Source organism: Nelumbo nucifera, chromosome 1 (genome assembly GCF_055504915.1).
Source record: "Nelumbo nucifera cultivar China Antique chromosome 1, China Antique-T2T, whole genome shotgun sequence".
Taxonomy (NCBI): Eukaryota; Viridiplantae; Streptophyta; class Magnoliopsida; order Proteales; family Nelumbonaceae; genus Nelumbo; species Nelumbo nucifera.
Genome location: NC_142649.1, coordinates 159,130,063 through 159,151,261, shown reverse-complemented (window position 1 = coordinate 159,151,261; position 21,199 = coordinate 159,130,063). Strand labels below are relative to the sequence as shown.

At 37.7% G+C, this 21,199-nt stretch overlaps 1 protein-coding gene across 4 annotated transcripts in view; it reads right to left on the bottom strand.

Annotated features, from left to right (window-relative positions):
• LOC104602862 (exportin-4 protein) overlaps positions 1-21,199 on the bottom strand; it is a 155,082-nt gene that overhangs the window by 64,519 nt on the left and 69,364 nt on the right. For 2 of the 4 annotated variants that reach the window (XM_088894963.1, XM_088894964.1), the window contains exons 10-18: positions 20,581-20,692; positions 20,412-20,498; positions 19,956-20,094; positions 9,598-9,691; positions 9,356-9,418; positions 9,147-9,256; positions 3,069-3,173; positions 2,108-2,181; positions 1,634-1,660 (exon numbers count right to left, since the gene is read on the bottom strand). In XM_088894963.1, coding sequence (XP_088751089.1) covers positions 1,634-1,660; positions 2,108-2,181; positions 3,069-3,173; positions 9,147-9,256; positions 9,356-9,418; positions 9,598-9,691; positions 19,956-20,094; positions 20,412-20,498; positions 20,581-20,692 — 811 coding nt within the window. The remainder of the gene's footprint in view (positions 1-1,633; positions 1,661-2,107; positions 2,182-3,068; positions 3,174-9,146; positions 9,257-9,355; positions 9,419-9,597; positions 9,692-19,955; positions 20,095-20,411; positions 20,499-20,580; positions 20,693-21,199) is intronic. The other 2 variants (XM_010266721.1, XM_088894965.1) reach the window with 1 other exon arrangement.

The window sequence follows — 21,199 nt, the reverse complement described above, 5'->3', positions numbered from 1 at the left end:
ACTAACCCACATCTTTCCTACTCTTTCCCGTCAATTCCAGCCACATGTCTCACAGCAATGGAACCACTTAACTTCTTAAAGATGTGGACCCCACTTTGCCTTATTGTCCCTTGGGTATCTGAAAAGGAGTTAACACATTCATCCATAAAGCAGTGACTGAACTCATGGAATTCTCCCTCCTCTTCCATGTCATTCCTAAGGCTTTCATTAATTAGAATAATTTCATCCCCTTTTTTAAATTACTACTTTACCCCCCCAGGCCCTTTCAACTCCTTCGTCTTCAACCTCAGACCAATGGTTCATCTTCCCAAAAGGCAACTCATTACAGGGAGGATGTCTCCTCCCTGCAAGTCATCATCATTGCCTTCCTAAGTTCCGAGCAGGCCTCGGGAGAGGTAGTGATTTTCTTTGCCCTCCATAATGTTAGATATTCTCCTTCTATGAACATACACAAGTCATAACTCTCCCTTGCAAATAGTAATTCCATCGAGTTTGGAATTTCTTCTAGATCTTCAATTTCCACTAATAATCTTACAAAATCAATCTTCTCCCAGTTGTCATTCCTTTCATCGAAATTGAGAAATTTCCCAAACCTATCTCCAATCAGCTTGAAAGTCATCGGACCCCAAACATGCAACAGAATCCCCACTACTCCAATCTACACCGCCCTCCTCCTTTGTCCAGTCTGAACCTCCCCTACCGCTGGAAACCACCAGCACATTCTTAGATCTATCTCTCTCGTTTTTTCCTTTTCTGAGTCCATCACCCATTCAGTGTTTTCCTTACTCTGAAGCATAAACAGGAACAGACCCCTAACCAGACTCCTGACGCCCACAACTCTTTCTTTCCCTCATTTTGACCCCACTCGAGCTTCAATCGAATCCTTCTTCAACTCGCAGCCTATGAACCTACCAACAAGGCAAGTGCTCAAAAGCATCAAACTGCCAGTCAACTCTTCTATCTGTTCTTTCACGATTTGAATCCTTGTCTCCTTCATCGTTCACATAATCAATATCAACAACCTCACACTAACAACTACATCTCAGCTTCAGATGCCCTCTGGTAGAAGGGCCTCCACGCCTCCTTCAAATCGTTTGATTTCTCTACTTCCGCCATTTCTAGACACAAGACCATTTTGCATAAATCAAATTAACTAACCTGCTTTGAATAATTTGAGAAATTTGCATTTTGAATAATTGTTCATTTGAATAATTTGAGAACTTTGCATTTTGAAACTTGAAATGTAAAATGTATATAATCGTTAGTTGATTAGTTATTATTTTATTTAACACTTAAAAGCTAGAACTTATTGCTTATAAACTTCCATTTTATGGATATTTGCACCTTCTGTCATTCTAAATTGGTACACCACATGTTATTTTTATAATTTATAATTTTTCTAACTTTTGAGGCATACACCTCAGCTTTCTGGGCCATTATGCCTCAACTACGCCTTTATCCTTTTAAAACCTTGCATCTATTTCACATTTTACCCAAGGTTAACCACCTCATAGGGAAGCAACATTTCAGAAATGTTATAAAAAAATTATTTAAGCAATAAATTCATTTGAGAGTAATCTAGCAAAAATCTATTTCACATTTCACTGAAATGAAACAAGAAAGTGTATCATACATTTTTCCAGGTTTGGTGCCTTCACAGCTACACCAAATGTGCCACATATGTTTATGCCATTGAGGATGATGTGCCATGAAGAAATAATGGATGATGTGCCATGAAAAAAATAGTAAAAAAGCATAAATATTCAAAAGGAAAATAATGGGAAAAAGGCCTAAATCTCCTAAAATGACAGATAAGAATTTGATAAGAGCACTTGTGATACTATAATTGATTATAACATGCTTATAACTAGAAATTCTGGCATGCAAATCACAATAAGCCTGTTCTTCTAACAAGGTACATAATATACTGCACTGCAAGTGGAAGAAACATAGCAACTATAGCATAACAAAGTAAGCTTGTCATTTCATGTTTATTATATGGATAGGAAGGTATACAAGATTGATTCATTTTTCCATCTTCTTAGAATAAAAATAACTACCACCTCAATTGAGTGCATGTACTAATAGTGAAAGTGAGAACTTCTACCCATAAAGTATAACAACAGGATGCTTTTCTGCTTCCACAATATCCACAAAATTGCATTGCAGTGCCTCCGGAACCTGATTGTCAAAGAGTATATAGACCATTAGTGGTGTTCTCACCCCCACCAAGCAAAAGCAAATAAATAAATAAACTAATAGCAATGATGCCAATCATTTTCTAATAATCAACCGCTAGATTGGTACTATTAAAATTGAAAAAAAAAATGTAAGCATACTTCATGATGGATAAAATAATGCACTAAGCCTTTTTTTTTCTAATTGGTAATGAATGAAGCTTTTATTTTGCCCCCAAAATTATATATAGTACATGAATAATAGAAATGTATGTCCAATGCTTGTTTCTAAGTTTGGGGAGGTAAAGTGGTTTGAATTCCTATTGTGACCTTAGTGACAAATAAATGGTGTCCATGAAACATTCTAAAGAATCACTGTTTGACCTATCTATAGATAATCAATACATTTAGAAGGGGGAGCCAAAGGACAGCTTAAAGTGAAAATGTGAAATCCCCCCTATAGTGAAAGTCAACAAATTATGGAGTTCTCAAACACCTTCAAGAGTGGAAATAATACATATTTTGTTAATGTAGCAAAAGAAGAATCCCTCACTGGTAAAGTTAAGTTAGATGTCTCTGAAAGATGAGTGGAGATTGCCCACCAATACTGGCAATTTTATAAATGCAATGGCCAATATAGATCTTCAGATAGAAGCATAATTCAACCATTAAATGGATGTGTTATTTCATAAATGTCAAAATACTTCATGTATCATTTAGAACACCTATATCCTTTCCAGCTCTTTACTTATTTCAAAAAGTGAAAGTAATATACAATCAAGATAAACATCAGGAACTTGCATTCCCAGCTGAAGAACGTATATTTTCTTAATGATAAGGGTACATTAGCATTGAAAACTCAAAGGAGGGAGGAGGAACAAGATCATTTACCAAGGGTGTTTCTCCCTCTCCTTCATCAGCAAGAACATGTCCAATTATCAGTAATAGAGAATAAAGTTCCTCCAGAGTGCGTGTAGGATCAGATTTGCCTCTGCCCTACAAAACAAAGCATAAGACTAAACAGATAAGCAATTAATAGTTTAATACCAATCATGAGGGAAACAACACAAGCTAAAAGGTAAGTAAGATAGAAAAATTGCTTGTTCTTTTTCTTTTTTGGAAAAGGGACCATTACTTGGGTCTCTTTGATCCAAACTTCTTGAGACAGCCAAAGAAAAGAGGAAGGTTATTGTGGAAAAATTTTCAATGAAAAGAGTAGGCCAGAGGCGGAAATCATAGACATAGTAAAAATAAAAGCTGCAAAATGGGTGAAGACTCTGGAAGCTTTCCAAGTTTTCTCACTGAATGACATTCTGAGAACTTGGAAGTGGCTCTTTCAGCCCAAGGAAAGGAAAGAACAATCATGGACTGGAGACCCCTGGCAACCAACTTTATAAAACTTAACTTTGATGGAAGTTTAATTGATAATCAAGCTGTGGCTGGTTTAGGAGGTGTATTCCAAGATTCAGAAGGAAAGGTGCTAGCTCTGTATTCAGGACCATTAGAGCAAGAGGATACATTGACAGAAGAACTGTTTGGATACCACATGGATTAAAATTTGCTAAGCAATTTGGATTCCACAACTTGGAGGTGGAAGGGGATTCTCAGGTGGTCATTTCTTGAACAAGATGCAGTACCCAAATCCCATGGATCCATAGACACACAGTTCAGGAAATTGAAAGTATTAAAAGGGAGTTGACTGTTTCTTTTAAATGGCTGAGACGAAGAGCAAATGGGATGGTGGATACTCTAGTTAAACAAGGGGTGTTAGACATCAAATGTTTTGGGAAAAATTGTAAATTTATTGTTTGGAATGGAGAATAAGCCCACCTCATTGTAATCTTCAAGTTTGGCTTTAATAGAATCTTCTCTTATTGATCAAAAAAAGGGGGGCCATTACTTGGCGTAATAGTAAATTCTCGGGCTGTCAAGCGTGACAATGTCAGTTCAAGTCTGCGAGTGGCCACTTTTTTATTGCAAACAGTAACTTTCATTAAATAAGAGATTTCAAAGTACAATGTCAACCATCCTAAGGAAGGGTGTTGACCCCAAAACATTTTGATGATTACACCACTGCCCAAAACAAATTATACCTAGTAGTCCCTTGTTTTGCTAAGGTATCAGCTGGCCCATTAGCTGATCTTCCAGTCCACTTAAAGCATACTCCAATCTCCCTTGCTATACAATAGATTTCCCTCACCATCTATCTGATTGTGTCCACCCAATTAGCAACTTAGAGTCCTCTTCCATCTCAATTTGGTGTAGACCCAACTGTTTAGCAAGCCTTACACCTTGAAGTAAAGCCATCACCTCCACTCTCAATGAATCACCCACTCCTCTTGGTCCCAAATACATAGCAACTACTCTACCCTCTCCATCTCTGAAAACTCTCCCTATACTAGATGGGCCTGGATTGCCAATAGAACTTCCAACAAAATTCAGCTTTACCCTTTGTTGCGTTGACAGACCAAAAGCTGCAAAACATTAGCATCTAACCATATGGTACTGATGTTGGAAGCTATCTCAAATGAACTGATGCATTCAAGTGCATCCATCAACCTAAATAAATAAAATAAGAAACTGGGTCTACACTTCATGTCATGCATATTAAGAGTGACATGAGCATGTAACAAAGAAAAGAAAACATGGAAGAAGAAAAAGAAACCAAGCTTCTCCTGATTCCTCATCCTATGACAATTTTGTATTTTTTGGATCTGGTATTTTTTTATCAATTTTAGTTTTTTGTAGCTTTCTGATTTAAAATTGTGCCAACAGTGTCCTTAATTAATCTAGAATCAAATAGGTTAAAAGACAATATTTGGTGAATGTGTAGATTTTAGAGAAAGTGAAGTTGGAATTTCATCTTGGAAACAGTTTCTCAGTATGTGCACTTGTGCAGGGATAAGGCTGTGTACAGCTGTCCCTCCCCAGACCCCACATTGGCGGGAGCCTCGTGCACTGGGCTGCCCTGAAGTTGGAATTTCATCACATTTCAGATGGATCAAGACTTGCCCATTCCGGCAGAAGGGTTTTTCAGTTGCCTATCCAACAAAGGGAATCAGCCATAGCAAATTCAATAACAGGTTTTTAGTTATTTCAGAACAGAAGCAAATCTATTGTACGAGCTACATTATCTTATCATCATCATACCAGTTCAGTACATATCTCTTATTTTCTCTATTATTTTTTTGTAGATTCTAATTTACTATATTATTGTTTTTCTTTATTGGTATTCTATTATTCTTATTCTTATTCTTCTTTGACTTTATATCTGCAGTAACTCTTCAAAATATAACTTGAAAATCACTAAGTCTTCACTTATTTCTCCCCTTTCTTGTTTCTCTATTTCTGTGTTGTGAACAGCGGCATTCTAGGTTTTCTTAAATTACATCTTCTGTTCAAAAGTGCTATTTCAGATTCTACTTTGTGTAACTAAAAGTTGCACCAGCAACTGTCTCCTCCCCTCCCCCTGCCCCAGTACTAAAACACAATAAAAACATCCCACAATAATTATCACAACTTTATATCACTTTTTTATGAGTCAAGACAACTTTATATATCAATTTTGTCTTTAAATATAAGCACCAAAGTGCCCTTTCTCCAGTCATCTTGCATCCTCTTTGTTTCATTTTCTTATTAAATAGCTTAGTTAGGTATATTAGGTCTACCACTCCCATATCTTCTGTTCAACAAGACCCCCCCTTTGAACTATTGTTATGCATCTTTATTCTTCTTAATATAAAAGATTTTTATTAAAAATAAAGAAAAAAACGAGATCCCCCCTTCCTCTTCATCCTCCTCCTAACCCCCCTCCTCTTAAGGAGGCATAAGCCTCCTTGTGTTCGGGAGGCTTACGCCTCTTGCGTTCTGAACTATGCCTCACACCTCTAGGTAATGGAACACCTCACGTCATGCCTCCGCGTTCTAAAACATTGTTCCTAACATCTTTCCCTTCATCTTATTTAACACCCTTCCCCTCAAAAACTCTATTTTTTTATAACTAAAAATTCTATTGATCTAAATGAAATATTATTGGTACAATGGTTGTCTTAAACACCGAAAAATGTAGTTAGCCTTATTAACAATCTCCGAGGACATAACAACAAGCACTAAAACAAAATCTTTTACATTACTTGGCCCAGAAACATACTATCCTTCAATACTTTGGCAAACCATCTGCCTGCCCGTTTGCAGATCATGGGATCCAAATTATACCTGCTCGCTTTTTTTTCGAAGATAAATAAAAAATAAAATTTATTAAGAAAACAAAAAAGGATACAACAGGGTGATAATAAATCACCCACCCAAAGAACTACCCAAAAATTTCAGCTTAACTCCTAATACAAAATATGATCAACCCTACAAACATCAAAGACATCCTGAAAACCCCACCCGAAAGACAGCTACGAAGAACCCATCACAAATATCAAAAAATCCCTTCCACTAAACAAGACAAAAAACATACAGTAATATGATATCCCAACCATCCCCCCAATCCCTACCTTAAAACAATGAAATGCACCCCGAACCCAAAAGACCCTTTCTGACAAAAGAATGACCTCAAACTTTACCCAATTTCTCAGTCCATCCAGATTTTAAACAGAGCTTCCACTTCTTATCTGAGGAGATTTTTTTGTCTTCTTCCTCTTCTTCTTTAGCCACATCCCAAATACTCCCAATTTTAATCTAGCAAAAACTTTTGAAACTTGCACTGCTTGGTTAGTTTTCTGTCTTCTGAATCATCTTACTGCGTTAGGAATTGTGTCCACAGTCGAAGAGGCCTCCCTTCTATCATTGATTCTCTCCAATTCAAAAATCGTATTCTTTTCAAAAAAATCTAACTGCACCCGAGACTTCTCTCTTAGAATTCCCCTCCCCTATGACTCCGCCCATCTTCACGCTCACTTTCCCCTCAGCCATCTGAGAGACCGAACCAGCCACCTTCTTTTCTAATGTGAATGTCTCCATATCCTTCTCCTTCAACAGATCTCTATTCTCTTCTTCCACCTCCCTGAAGGATTCCTTAGCAAAATCCTCCCACCCCCCAGGAAGAATAATCCCAAAGTTATACTAATTTCCACCTCTTTGTTCAGCACCATTTCCATATCTGCTGTCTTCTCAATTACGTGAGTTTCATCCATAATTACTACTTCCTCCTCTGTAATCGAGACTACACAACCCTCGTCGCCTGTGACCTTATCATCTTGTAAAGGTCAAGTTCTATATTTTTGTTTTTTCTTTGTACTTTTGACAAAGGTTTTCCTCCCTTTTTACCCTTCTCAACATCCATCTCTACTCTTTCACTAACATTCATGATTACATCGCCTTCTAGCTCATGCTCTGTTTGAACACAGTCCCCCTCTCCCTCCCTCCACATAACTCTTTCCCAAATTGTTCTTCCTTCCAATCCCTTCTTCTTCTTTCTCTGACTTTTCCAACTCTTTGAGGTCATCTTCTCTTACCCTGTTGATTTCTATTATAGAACCGTTTTCTGATATAGAGCATTCACCAGCTTTGCATTCTATCCTCTCCTCTCTGTATTCTGCCCCTGAAACTCCCATTTCTTTTGACTTGACCACTTCTGAAGATGACATAAGCCGATTGGCTAGAGTATTGGATAATGCCCAGCATCTTGAGTCAATAAATTTGGGTCCATTAAACTCTCAAAAATCACCTTTAAGAGCAGACTCGCCAGGATAATCCAACGAGTTGCTAAAGTCCCTCTGAGTTCCACCTAGTTCAGAGCAATCGCCCCTAATACCGGGCCCGCTCTCTTTGCCTATTTTATCGCCTAACCCAATCAGGTCTAACATGTCGCCCAATTTTGAAATTTCATTAACCTTTCGTTTCTCGAGATTACTCTCCACCTTTTCATAACCATTTAAATCATCTAACCTATCCTGTGTAATTATTGTTCCTTTTTCCTTCCATCCTCTCTTCTTCCAAACCGAGTTCATCTGTCGACAATCGCTCTTCCAAACCTTTGCTTCTGTGTTGCCTCCAACCTGTCACATCAGCTTCAACTTCAACCTCTTGACCTTCCCCCAGAGTGATGTTTCATGCTCCGTCAAGATCCAAACACCATTTGAAAAAACATCAAGAGATCTAGGAACCTCCTCCGGCTTCACTCCAACAACTTCAACCATTGTGGAACTAAGCTTCGAGGTATCACAAGATATGAAGATCTCAGATGACTCATCAGTGGTTAAATCACAACCCCCTATCATATTTCTGATTTCTCAACAGCATATCTGAATTTCCATGAGATCTCAGATGTCCCCAATCACAATTCTTGAATCTCCTTTAATGATCAGATTTCTGATGTTCAAAGATTTTTCCCTTCTTTTTCCGTGGAGAATTGCCCAAGTTGCTACCTCGATTGAGTCTTCGATCCCTATAGGTACCAAAAACAATGCAATAATGCTTCCTTCCTCATATCTGAACACTCAAATGCCTGACATACCTGGATTTCCTATGTACAGCTATCAAATTTTAGCTTTATATAGCCTGTTCTAGAAGGAATCCATCTAGCCATGAGGACTGATCTCACCCAATGAGCTGCTTTGTTAGACATATTGTCAATGAATTCCTCAACAAACCTCAGCACTTATTGCCGAACAGGTGGGCATTTCTTATCTCCACCCTTTTCTGTCATGCAGACTTCCTTTCTAATGTTCTTTGTCTCTTTATCCTCTTTCAATAAGTTCAGTTCCATAACAGTGTAAAAGCAAAAATTATAGCCATGAGTTGGGACTAGCAGTGGAAAACCTGTTATCACCTAAGGCCCACCAAAACCATACCAAGTCAATTCGATCAGTTAGACAAAAGGAATGGCTTTTACCTTAAAAATTGGTCAAAAGCCTTAGAGGCAACTTGAAGCAAGAAATAATCACGCCAAATCACCAAACAACATTCCAAGGTTTTAAGCCTTAAGGCACAATGTTACTGTTAAATAAAATGAAAAATCACCTGATGAAGTGATGAAAAGCGCTCAGAAAACAGTCGATCAAGTAAAGGAATTGTCACATCAATTGCAGCTCGAGCAATAAGAGCATAAGAGCTCAACCTCTCATCCATTACTGCCAATAAATTGCAGCGATAATGTATAATTGGATACTGGGTAGCAACTAAGACAAAGATACTTGGTAGAAATAAATATTAAAAGCCTAATGATGTACCAGAAATGGAAGTCTGAATGTTATCATAGTCATCCCCATCATCAAACGCTGAAGCAGCAGCAACTGCATCACAGGCTTCCAACATTAATGTGCTATAAAGGAACCCCTATTATAGCAATCAGAACCAATAAAACTTCGCAATGGGATAATTATGTCAAGTCTAATTACACAATTGAAAAGAACTATATATACCACAGAACAGCTTGAATACACTAGGAAAGCATATAAAACATAGGTATTACCATTTAGCTCAGATTGCACAATCAATTCAAAAACATTGGCAGCAGCACTCTTCCCATCTGGTGGAAGAACAACACTCTTACCACTATCCTTCGGCTGTCATCAGAATGGCACAAGTCATGATGCAGCTGACATAAAACAAACTTTGGAAAACAACAACCATGTGAGCATTGCAAACCATAAAGAATATTTAATCACTTTGAATAATTTTTATTTTGTAAAACCATGTGTTCCATGAGTAGATTTAGACAAATATTACCATAACACCCTCTTTAGAGGTGAAGGGGAATCAAGGAGATCCAATACCCATTTTAGACGGCTTCCCCTGCACAGCTTATCAGCTTTCTGGTCTGCCAAAGCCAGACAGCCAGATGAGCTGCACTTAAAAAAAATAACATGCAAAATGCACGGCCAAATGGCATTCAGTCACACTCACAATCACTTCCCTTCCATTCATTCCCTCCTAGGGATTATGATACCCCAATACCTATACATGGATACTATATTGGTGTTATATACGATACTAGATACTGAACTAACACTTCTCTATGTATTCCATATCATTAAGCCTTTTAACACAAGTAAGATGGTAAGTTTCAAGAAACTATACTATAAAAAAAGTTGTAATTTAATTACATTTGACAAGACATGAGCCTTAAGAAATGACATTTAACTTCAAAAATTAGATATATAAGAATGATATAAGTATATTACATGGTATATCCATACCCATATCCATGTTTATGATTCTAAGTAATGGAATCTTTGTTTCTATATACATTTCCACATTCATATATGTGTCTAGGCATCATATCAAAAACAAGATTGATCACTAGAAGGTGGATGCACTATTCTAAAGACCTCAAGCAACACAAAAGTCTTATGTTGAAAAGAATAGAATGTTTTGAGTTTCTAACTAGCTTAGACCCAAAGTACAACTTCACCAAACAATATATCTTAGTAATGATGTGCTATATCTACCATAACCATATTCCCTTGTCTAGAAGACAAAGTCATCAGATGGCAATATTACAAACTGCTATGTAGGAGTTACCTGCAATGGCATCAAGAAAGTAGAAGGTTAGTGGCACACCAGCACAAAGGTGGTATAAATTGATGAGTTGGATGAGATTAATACACAACTACCAAAAACCTTGACACAGACAAATCCCATACGAAGCCTGTTCATTTGAAAAGTGACTAAAAGAGCAATGCCAATGTCACTTTGACTAATTTTGATAATTCCCAGCCTAGTAATAACAGTGTAATTTCAGAGTGCCCCTCCCCATAGTTGCCAAGGCATCAACTAGGCATCGAGGCAACCTTTCCCTTTGGTTGGGTGCAGGGCACCAGGTCTAAGTGCCTTGACTTGTATCAATGGTAAAATTTGTTTTACTATTGCAATTTAAAATATCTAAACGTTTTAAGATGAGAAAAAAAAAAGAAAAGAAGAAAGAAGAGAAGGATAAAAGAGGTTTATTTTCTTCGTAGAACCACTCTCTCTTACAAAAAATAAAAAATAAAAACAGTTGCACCCTTTGTTCTTTTCTTATTTTCCTTTTTCTATCTTAAATTTTTATTATATAAAAGTATAGCCTCATTTAGTTGTTAATTTGATATGAAATTGCATACAAACTAGGGGTGCTCAAATTCGAACGATAAACTTGAAAACTGAACCAAACCTAACTGAATAAGCTAGTTCAGTTCAGTTCGGTTCTTTTGGAAAATTGGTTTTCAGTTCAGTTTGGCTGAGATTTTCAACTGAACTGAACCGATAAACGAACAAATGGTTTTATCTAATTAAATATATTAAATATATAATATTCTATTTAATACTTTATGTAAAGAGACTAGGCCGAATGGGTCCTAGTATCTTCTCTTGTAATATCTTTTCTTTTCTTGTTGGCTAAAGGGCCTCTCTTAATGGGCCTGTTATTTCTTTTGTTTAATCTTTTTATGTTACTGCCTAGCTGGCCGCCCACATAAGGGCATACTTGTCATTACTCTAACACTAATTCTTAATAAAAAGGATTAGAGGAGAAAGGGAAGATAATTCGAATCTTCTTCTTCCTTCTCTTTTCGCCATCTTCTTTTCTTGTACTACTGCTCTTACTTCTTCTTCCTTTTTTTCCTTCTAATCTTCAAATTTACACCTAATATTTGAGGACTGATTTACATCTTGGTATCAGAGCAGGTCTATTTCTTCCTTTTCTTTCTTCTTCCTCTTTTCCCATACACCCTTAATGACTCCTAAAGGAGGGCAGTTCAGGTTTGGAAGAGATTGGGAAGCTCTGATAGGAGCGGCTGCATCTTCTCTCTTCCTCCCCAACAGTTGGACGGAGTAAAACCCTAGTTTTCAAGCATCTGGGTCCTGGTTTGACTTCAAGTAAGTTTATATAGACAAAATTTCTGGTTCTTTGATTTTCGTTTGATTAATGGAGCCATACGAAAGTGAGTTCAAGCAAGTGCCGGTTTCCGGCCTTGGCTCAATAGATTTCGTTTTGACCGGTGTGATCACAATCAAGCTAGATGGGACAAATTATCTTGCTTGGGCACAGTCTATAAGAATTTATGTCTATAGTAGAGGAAAACTCGGGTATCTCACAGGTAGTAAAGTGAAACCCGAAGAGACAGACACTGAATTTGAGAGATGGATGCAAGAGAACTATACTGTCATAGGATGGTTGGTCAATTCTATGCAACCTCATATAAGTCAACATTATCTTTGTATGTCTTCGGCCAAGGAGATATAGGACAGTGTTACTGAGACCTAATAACAGAAGTTGAATGTAGCCAGAATCTATAAGTTGAAAAGTGATGCGAAGAACCTAAGACAGGGGGAGAAGAGTGTAGCAATCTACTACTCTATACTGAAATCCCTATGGCAAGAAATTGATGTTATGGAGACAGTTGTATGGGAGAGTAAGAATGATGCTGAAATGTATAGGAAGTAGGTGGAGAGAAATAGGGTGTTTAAATTTGTCACTGGGCTCAACCCTGAGTTTGACATCATTAGGCAAAATATCCTGGCCAGAGATGAGGTTACCCTTTCCCAGGCATACGCTATGATAAACAGTGAGGAGAGTAGGCGGCAGGTTTAGTTGCAGGGTCCACCCACAGAACACTATGCACATGCTGGAATAAAGCCAAAGGGTCCTACTGAGAAAAAGGAGCAGATATGTGTATATTGCAAGAAACCGAGGCATACAAAGGACACTTGCTGGAAGCTTCACCCTGAGCTTCTTCCTGACAGGTTTAAGAATAAAAACAACTCTAAGAAGGGCAGTCAGGTAGGAAAGCCTAAGACTGCTAATGTTGCTACAGTACCTGAAGGAGGAAATAAGGAGAGTGAAGAAAAATCAACCATTGAGCAATTGGCAGCAATGAAGGCGGATTTTGAAAAGTATGGGAGGCTACTAAATCACTTGGAAGCTATTGTTTCTTCATCTCACTCTTCCAACAACAACACATCATCTTCATCTGCATTTGCTCACTCAGGTATTCGTGCTTCTACAAATCATGCTTCAGTTTCAGGTAATCATAAAATCCCTTGGATTATTGATTCTGGTGCATCAGACCATATGACCAGCCTGTCTAATATCTTCTGCTCATACCACCTTCTCTCTGGCAAAGAGAAAATATTCCTTGTTGATGGTCTCTTGCTCCCATCTCTGGTAAAGAAGATATAAAGACCTCTGACATCCTTTATTTATCCTCTGTCCTTCATGTCCCAAAACTTAACACAAACCTTTTATCTGTTAGCAGCTTAACTAAATCCATGAATTGTAGCATAACCTTTTTTCTCACTCATTGTGTTTTTCAGGACCTGCAATCTCAGAGGATGATTGGGAGTGGCCATGAGGCGAACGGAATATACTTGCTGGACACACCGGATAGAGCTTTTGGACCACCTCATGGAGTTGCCTTAGAATCAGTTTTGTCAGAGTCTGTTAACAAAGTCTTGTTATGTCACTTTCGGTTTGGTCATTTGTCATTTTCTGCTTTGAGTCATTTGTTTCCAGATATGTTTAAGGGAGTGTCTTTATCGAGTCTTCATTGTGAGTCGTGTGAACTAGCAAAGCATTGTAGACATTCTTATTCAGTAAGCAATAAAAGATCTCTTTCTCCTTTTCATATTGTTCACTCTGACGTGTGGGGGCCATATCATTTGCCAACTATGGGGGCTTACAGGTACTTTATCCTTTTTATTGATGATTACTCTCGTTACACTTGGATTTATCTCATGAAATCCAGGGATGAAGTACCAGCTATTGTGCAAAAATTTCATGAACTCATCCTCACCCAATTTAACACTCAGATCAAAATATTCCATTCCGATAATGCTAAGGAGTATTTTGAGAAAACCCTCTTCACCTATCTTGAAACTTTTGGGGTTATTCATCAAAGTTCTTGTTCCTACACTCCGCAACAGAACGGGGTGGCTGAAAGGAAGAACAGACAAGTGGTTGAAGTTGCCAGATCCCTCTTGTTTGCGTCCCATGTTCCTATAAAATTTTGCAGAGATGTTGTTCTTACTGCTACTTTTTTTATCAACTGTATGCCCTCCTGGGTCCTTAACTTCAAAACCCCCTTTAGCCTTCTCTTCCCAGATGAGGATATTTTTTCTCTTCCTCTCCGTGTTTTTGGTGCACTTGCTATGTGCATATTCACAGTCATCAAAGGCACAAGTTTGAACCTAAGGCTCGTAAATGTGTTTTTCTGGGATAGGCCTCCACACAAAAGGGATATTGCTATTTTGATCCAATTAGTGGCACCCGTGTTGTATCTCGGGATGTCACATTTGCTGAGTTGACTCCTTTTCTTTAGCATTTCTCCTGAGGGGGAGAAATCTGAAGAGCCCTTTGTTATGTCTCCAATTGTTCATCTTCCCATTCCTCTTGAGCCCTTTGTTATGTCTCCAATTGTTCATCTTCCCATTCCTCTTGAGTCCTATCATGAGTCCTACCTCCGATATTCCTATTCCTCCTCCTCCTCCACCTCATTCTCCTATAAATCCTCCTCATCCTGTTCTCCAAAGGTGGTACCAAAGGCACAGATTCAGACATGGGCAGGTTGTTTCCACTCCTACAGAAGAGCCTCTTGCTCCTCCCATCATTACTAAGGTAACAGGTCAGCCTTCTTCTGACCCATCTACAGCTTTCCTAGACCTTGACCTTCCTATTGCTCTCCGCAAGGGCAAGCGGAAGTGTACAACCCATTGTATCTCCAAACACCTGTCTTACATCCTTCTCTCTACTTCCTACTACTCTTTTCTTGCTTCTGTTTCTTCCCATGTGATACCCAGGTTCGTACCGGAGACTTTATCTAAACCTGAATGGAGGGATGCTATGATGGCTGAACTGAATGCTTTGCATAAGAACCATACCTGGGATATTGTTGACTTGCTTGAAGGGAAGGAACCAGTGGGTTGTAAATGGGTATTTACCATTAAATATCACTCTAATGGATCTATTGAGAGGTTTAAGACTAGGTTGGTTGCTAAGGGCTACACTCAAATGTATGGTATTGACTATCTTGAGACATTTGCTCCTGTAGCTAAGATGACCTCAGTCAGGGTTTTGTTATCTCTAGCCGCTACATTTGATTGGCCCCTACACCAATTTGGTGTTAAAAATGCCTTCTTGAATGGAGACCTACATGAAGAGGTCTATATGTCCTTGCCTCCAGGGGTCTATGGGAAGGAAATGCAACGCAAGGTGTGTAAATTGCATAAATCTATTTATGGTCTCAAACAGTCTCCTCGGGCTTGGTTTGAGAGGTTCAGAGCTGCTCTTGTCTCCTTTGGCTACATTCAAACACAATCTGATCATACACTGTTCTTGAAGAGAAATGACTCTCTGGTGACCTTCTTGATTGTTTATGTTGATGATATTGGGGTCACGGGTAATGACATTGAAGAGGCCAGTAAAATAAAAGCATTTCTCCACTCTGAATTTGAAATTAAAGATTTGGGAGATCTTCGGTATTTCTTGGGCATTGAAGTTGCTCGATCTAAGGATGGTATATTCATATCTCGGCGCAAATATGTCCTTGATCTTCTTGCTGACACTGGTAAACTTGGAGCTAAACCCATCTCCACTCCCATTGATCCTAATCATAAGCTTTCTGCCACAGATGGTGCACCTTTGTCTGATAAGGGAGTGTTTCAGAGACTGCTTGGGAAGTTGTTATACCTTTACATGACTCGGCCAGATATTTCCTATGCAGTAAGTGTTCTCAGCCAGTTTATGCATTCTCCCAGAGATACACATCTAGCTGCTGTAGAAAGGGTTTTGTGCTACTTGAAAGGTACTCCAGGGAAAGGTATTCTATTTGCTAAGCATGGTCACATGAAGCTGGAAGCCTTTACTGATGCAGATTGGGCAGGATGTATTGATGACAGAAGGTCCACCTCTGGTTATTGTGCTCTGGTTGCTGGGAATATTGTGTCTTGGAGGAGTAAGAAACAATCAATAGTTGCTAGATCCTCAGCTGAAGTAGAATACAGGGCAATGGCACATGTTGTGTCAGAATTACTGTGGCTACGATCCCTTTTAGAAGAATTGGGGGTTGACTACAAGAAGCCAATCATGCTTTACTGTGACAACCAAGCAGCTATCAACATTGCACATAATCCTGTTCAACATGACAGAACTAAGCACATTGAGGTTGATAAACATTTTATAAGGGAAAGAGTTTCCTCAGGAGAAGTTTGTTTGCCATTCATCACATCAGACGAACAATTGGCTAATATCTTGACCAAGGGAGTTCCAAGAGGGAAAATGACACACTATATAAGCAAGTTGGGCATGATTGACATCTATGCTCAGCTTGAGGGGGAGTGTAAAGAGACTGGGCCGAATGGGTCCTAGTATCTTCTCTTGTAATATCTTTTCTTTTCTTGTTGGCTAATGAGCCTCTCTTAATGGGCATGTTATTTCTTTTGTTTAATCTTTTTATGTTACTGCCTAGCTGGCCGCCCACTTAAGGGCATACTTGTCATTACTCTAACATTAATTCTTAATAAAAAGGATTAGAGGAGAAAGGGAAGATAATTCGAATCTTCCTCTTCTTCCTTCTCTTTTCGCCATCTTCTCTTACTTCTCTTCTTCCTTTTTTTCCTTCTAATCTTCAAATTTACACCTAATATTTGAGGACTGATTTACATCTCTTTATACTTATTAATTAATAATTATTATCTTTTCCAATTCGCAATTCCCCATTGTGCTTTGGGCCCATCCTAGCTTTTAATTAATAATAGTTAATTAAATTGTCTAGAGACTCTAAACTACTAAAGTATTAAAACCTAGACTAATTATAAATTATTCATTAATTGTTTGTGAAGAATGGGTGTAGTTGTTTTAATAATTAGTCATTAAATTGTTTATTAAATGAATGTAGTTGTATTAATTGTTCATAAAAACCTGGACAAAAGACTAATAATTAATTGCTCATTAATTATTAAAACCGAAACCAAAAACTGAACCAAACCTAACTGAATTCAGCTAGGGCCGATTTGGTTCGGTTCAATTGGGAAAGGTGGTAAAACAGAATAGTCAATCAGGTCCTCGGTTCTAACCGAACCGACCGATTGTACACCCCTAATACATACATATTACATTATAGTGTTTATTTTGAAAATATTGAAACTAATAGATCTAAAATATTATTGTCTTCTAGATATTATGACCTGCCATGTTTTTTTTCGATTGGTAACAACTAAAATTTTTAATAGTAAAAACAATATGTACAAGTACAAAGAAAGTGTAGTTTGACAAGTACCTACACTCAAGAAGATTTATACAAAGCATTCCCTACGAATCTCCACCCAATACATTTAAGATCTGTTAACCTCTTGCCTAGGCAAAGCATCAGCCATACTGTTAGCACTTCTACAGACTCATTGAAAAGTAGCCATCATTTCTGCTGCCAACTTACTAATTTCCCCCAATACATATCCATATATCCATGTGCCTTGTGTATTATCTCTCAACCATGCCACCACCATTTTGGAGTCTCCCTCAATATATCTGTATGATCTGCCATGTTTTGAGAGGAAATTTAATGTTTTTTTTTCATAGATAAGGAAATTTAATGTTATTAATAAACAGAATGGTTATTGTTTAAATTTATAATGCATGCTATTGGTCTATAAACAAGGGAATTAACCCAGAATTTAGATTTTATTTTAAAATGTTACACCACCTAGCCTAGGCACCCACTTAGGTGACTAGGCAACTAGGCACTCCACTGTCTACTAGAATCACCTATATGCCTTCACAAGTATGCCCCTTTCCCAAGATTCGGCTACTGCCATGGCAGAAATTGAGCAATTTACTTGGTTTCTGTCACAAAAAGAGGGCAATACAACACCTTCCAACCCTTCATCCACTGCTTTTGGAAGGTCTTGTAAATGCTCATCTTGCATCCTCTTCCCACTCCACCCATTCTTGAATCATGGATTCTTCTAATCACGGGACTAATAAGTTATGAGCATTCATTCATATCAATTATGTTCAAGTGTATTCAGCTAGTATATGCACCAGCTCCAAGTGGCACATCATGACATAACTAGGAGGATTCTTGCTTACTTGAAGGTTACCCCAAGCAAAGGGGTATTGTATACAGATGATGGACACTAGAAGCAAGAGTTAAGATGTTGATTGGATTGGCTCAGTTGATGGTAAGAGTTCTAGATCAAGATACCACATCTTTGTAAGTGGTAATGTACTAATGTGTCATGGAGGAACATGAAATAGCCAGAGCCAGGTATAGTGCCAAGGCAGAATAAAGGTTAGGTGTTGAATCCTAAGGACCTATAAGGTTATATTATGATAACCAAGTTGCCACTACATTGGATAAAATATAGTCCAACACAACAAAACCAAGTACATAGAAGTTGGTCGGTAGTTTATAAGAGGAAAGATTATTTCTAGAGACATTCCTTTTGTAAAATCAGAAAGTCGGCTAGAATATGTTCTCACAAAAAGGAGTGCTTAAACCTAAATTTGATAGCTTACTTTCTAAGCAGGGCATGCTCAACATCTGCACTCAGCTTTAGCCTTTAGGGGGAGTGTTGAGTTATTAAGTCTATAAATGGGAGTCATATGTATGAGGGCTGTCCAGTCATTTAACTCCTATTATAAATACTAATATGAGGGTTGACTGCCCAAAATTTGTTTTTAGTCTCAAAAGCAGCTTTGTATCTATTGATTCTCTCCCCCTTTACTTCTTTCCTTCTTTTCTCTTCAGTCAATACTCAATAACGCATTTATACTCATGGTAAGAGTTTCTCATTGTGTACCGTCCAGTGAGAAATTCAAAGCTATCACTATGGATGAACTAAGGGGATGGAAGATAGTGGCAGGGTATTCATTGAGAAGATAACATATGAATGCTGAATGTAGGGCATCTAAGCATGGCAGATTAAAACTGGACTTTAATGGTTGCTCTCTGGGTAACCAAGGTATCAAAATATAGGGGGAATAACTAGAAATGATAGGGCATACATTGTTCTAAGCTTCTCAGGACCAGATGGGTTTGAAAACTCTTTGAAAGTGAAATTACTAATAGTACTATAAGGCAAGGCTCAAAGTATCGACACGTATTGGCCCGTATCGGCCGATACGTATCGTTCCGGGATCCCTCTGATACGCCCCTACATTGGGTGTATCGGAGGTCTGACCAGTTCAGGGGGTAGAGGAGACCTAAACCACCCCCCTGAACCATTGCGAAAAAAAATAAAAAAATAAAAAGCAATAAAAATGTGTATCGATTCGCCCAATATGCCCCTACCGGCGTATCGATATTTTGAACCTTGCTATAAGGGTTAAAATTTGCTTCAGAGTTGTCACAAGTTAGTTGAAATCTAAGAAAGATGTTTCTTGAACTGCAATTTTTGTTAAACATGCTAGAGTTTTGAGGCTCAGCTTGAATTACTAATTCAGTATTGCAGGTTCTCTAGTTAGGGCATGAATCTCAAGAGAGAAGTTATGTTGGGGGATGAATGGTGAGCTAGGACTGGAGGATCTATGTCAAGAAAATAGTTTAGGAAAATATGGCTTTAGCCTTTCTGTTGTTTTTCCACCATGCATGATAAAATATTGTACAGTAGTAGATTATTCTTATTATAAATAATATAATAAAGAACTTTTTTTCTGATTGGTTGAAATTATCAATTACTGCTGCTTATCTAAAAAATAAGAAAGAGATTTTATTCATGATACATCAAGAGAAACTGAAGTAAAACTATACAAAATGATCCCTAATGCCAAATTCACAATTTAATAAATAAATAGGAGAAACATTAAAAGCAAGAATAGCAAAGGCGGAAATGTCTACATATTAAATAAAAAATTACCTCAAGAATGGCAGTCCATGTATCCAACAAGATGTCCCTTGCATACCAACTCCAAGTTTCCTCCTCATTGTTATTAGCTAAACAGGCTTTCACAGCTTCACACATCAACGCAGATAACAGGCTAAGGGTACCAAAAGTGCTGAATATTCAGACAAAAAGTCAACTATGTGGAAGTGAAAAATACCATTCATAACACATAAATAAGCTTGTGTTATGGGCAAGAAAACCAATTGAAAAGATGCAAACTAAATTCTACTTTTTCATTAATATTGCAGTAGTCCATAACTCCATATTAGATGACAATGTTACAGGTCAAATGCTAAGAAAAACTAAAAAAGCTGATTAACTATGACATTTTTTGATAGGTCTCATTGCAACATTCAAATACCAATTTAATAAAATAATGAATAATAGATGGAGAGAATTTAAATACTACTGCAGAGTATTCCCACTGACCTTATAGATTTCAGAAGCTGGTGAAAAATCATAGGAGTAGTCAAAGTTGCTATAGAGAGTAATGCCCGGCAACCATCAAGAAGCTCACTAGAACCAAATCAGACAATGTTAGAAGAAAACGATTGAACATTAAATAAACTACAAATAAAATGTAATTTATGGTAACAACCTTTCACTTTTTCCACATTCAATCGCACTTGAAATAGCATCAGGAGGATCAATCCATTGGATAATTCCAGACAGCATTTGAACCAGGTGATGCTGTTGTGTTTGCCCATTGTCTACAAATTCCAGATAGCATTTGAACCAGGATTAATCCATTGTCTACATTGAATAGAAATATGGAACTAATAGCCAATCAACTAAAACATGTCAAGAAAAGAGAATTCCAACATGTAACTTAGCTAGCTTTTATACAATAAAAAATTTTATTAAACGTTTAATGTGTTTGACCATCAAGTTTTAATTAAAAGGCATCAAGGCATTGCATTTATCAATATCATGGAATTTTTCATTTTTCCTGTCAACCATTAATTATGTAAGCAATGAAGAAAAAAGAGCATTAACTTTATTAAATGACATTATTGATGGCAAAGAATTTATTGATGTTGCAGTTATGCAAGACCATACCAGCACATTAGCTACCAGCAATGATGGGTTTCAAATTCCCAAATCAGCCCTAAAGGTGCCATCAAGCAAATCATTATTTGGGCATCTCAATGGCTTCAGTCTTCTCGAAGCCCATAATTAGGCCAAAGTTCATAACTAGGTCTATATCCAGACTCATA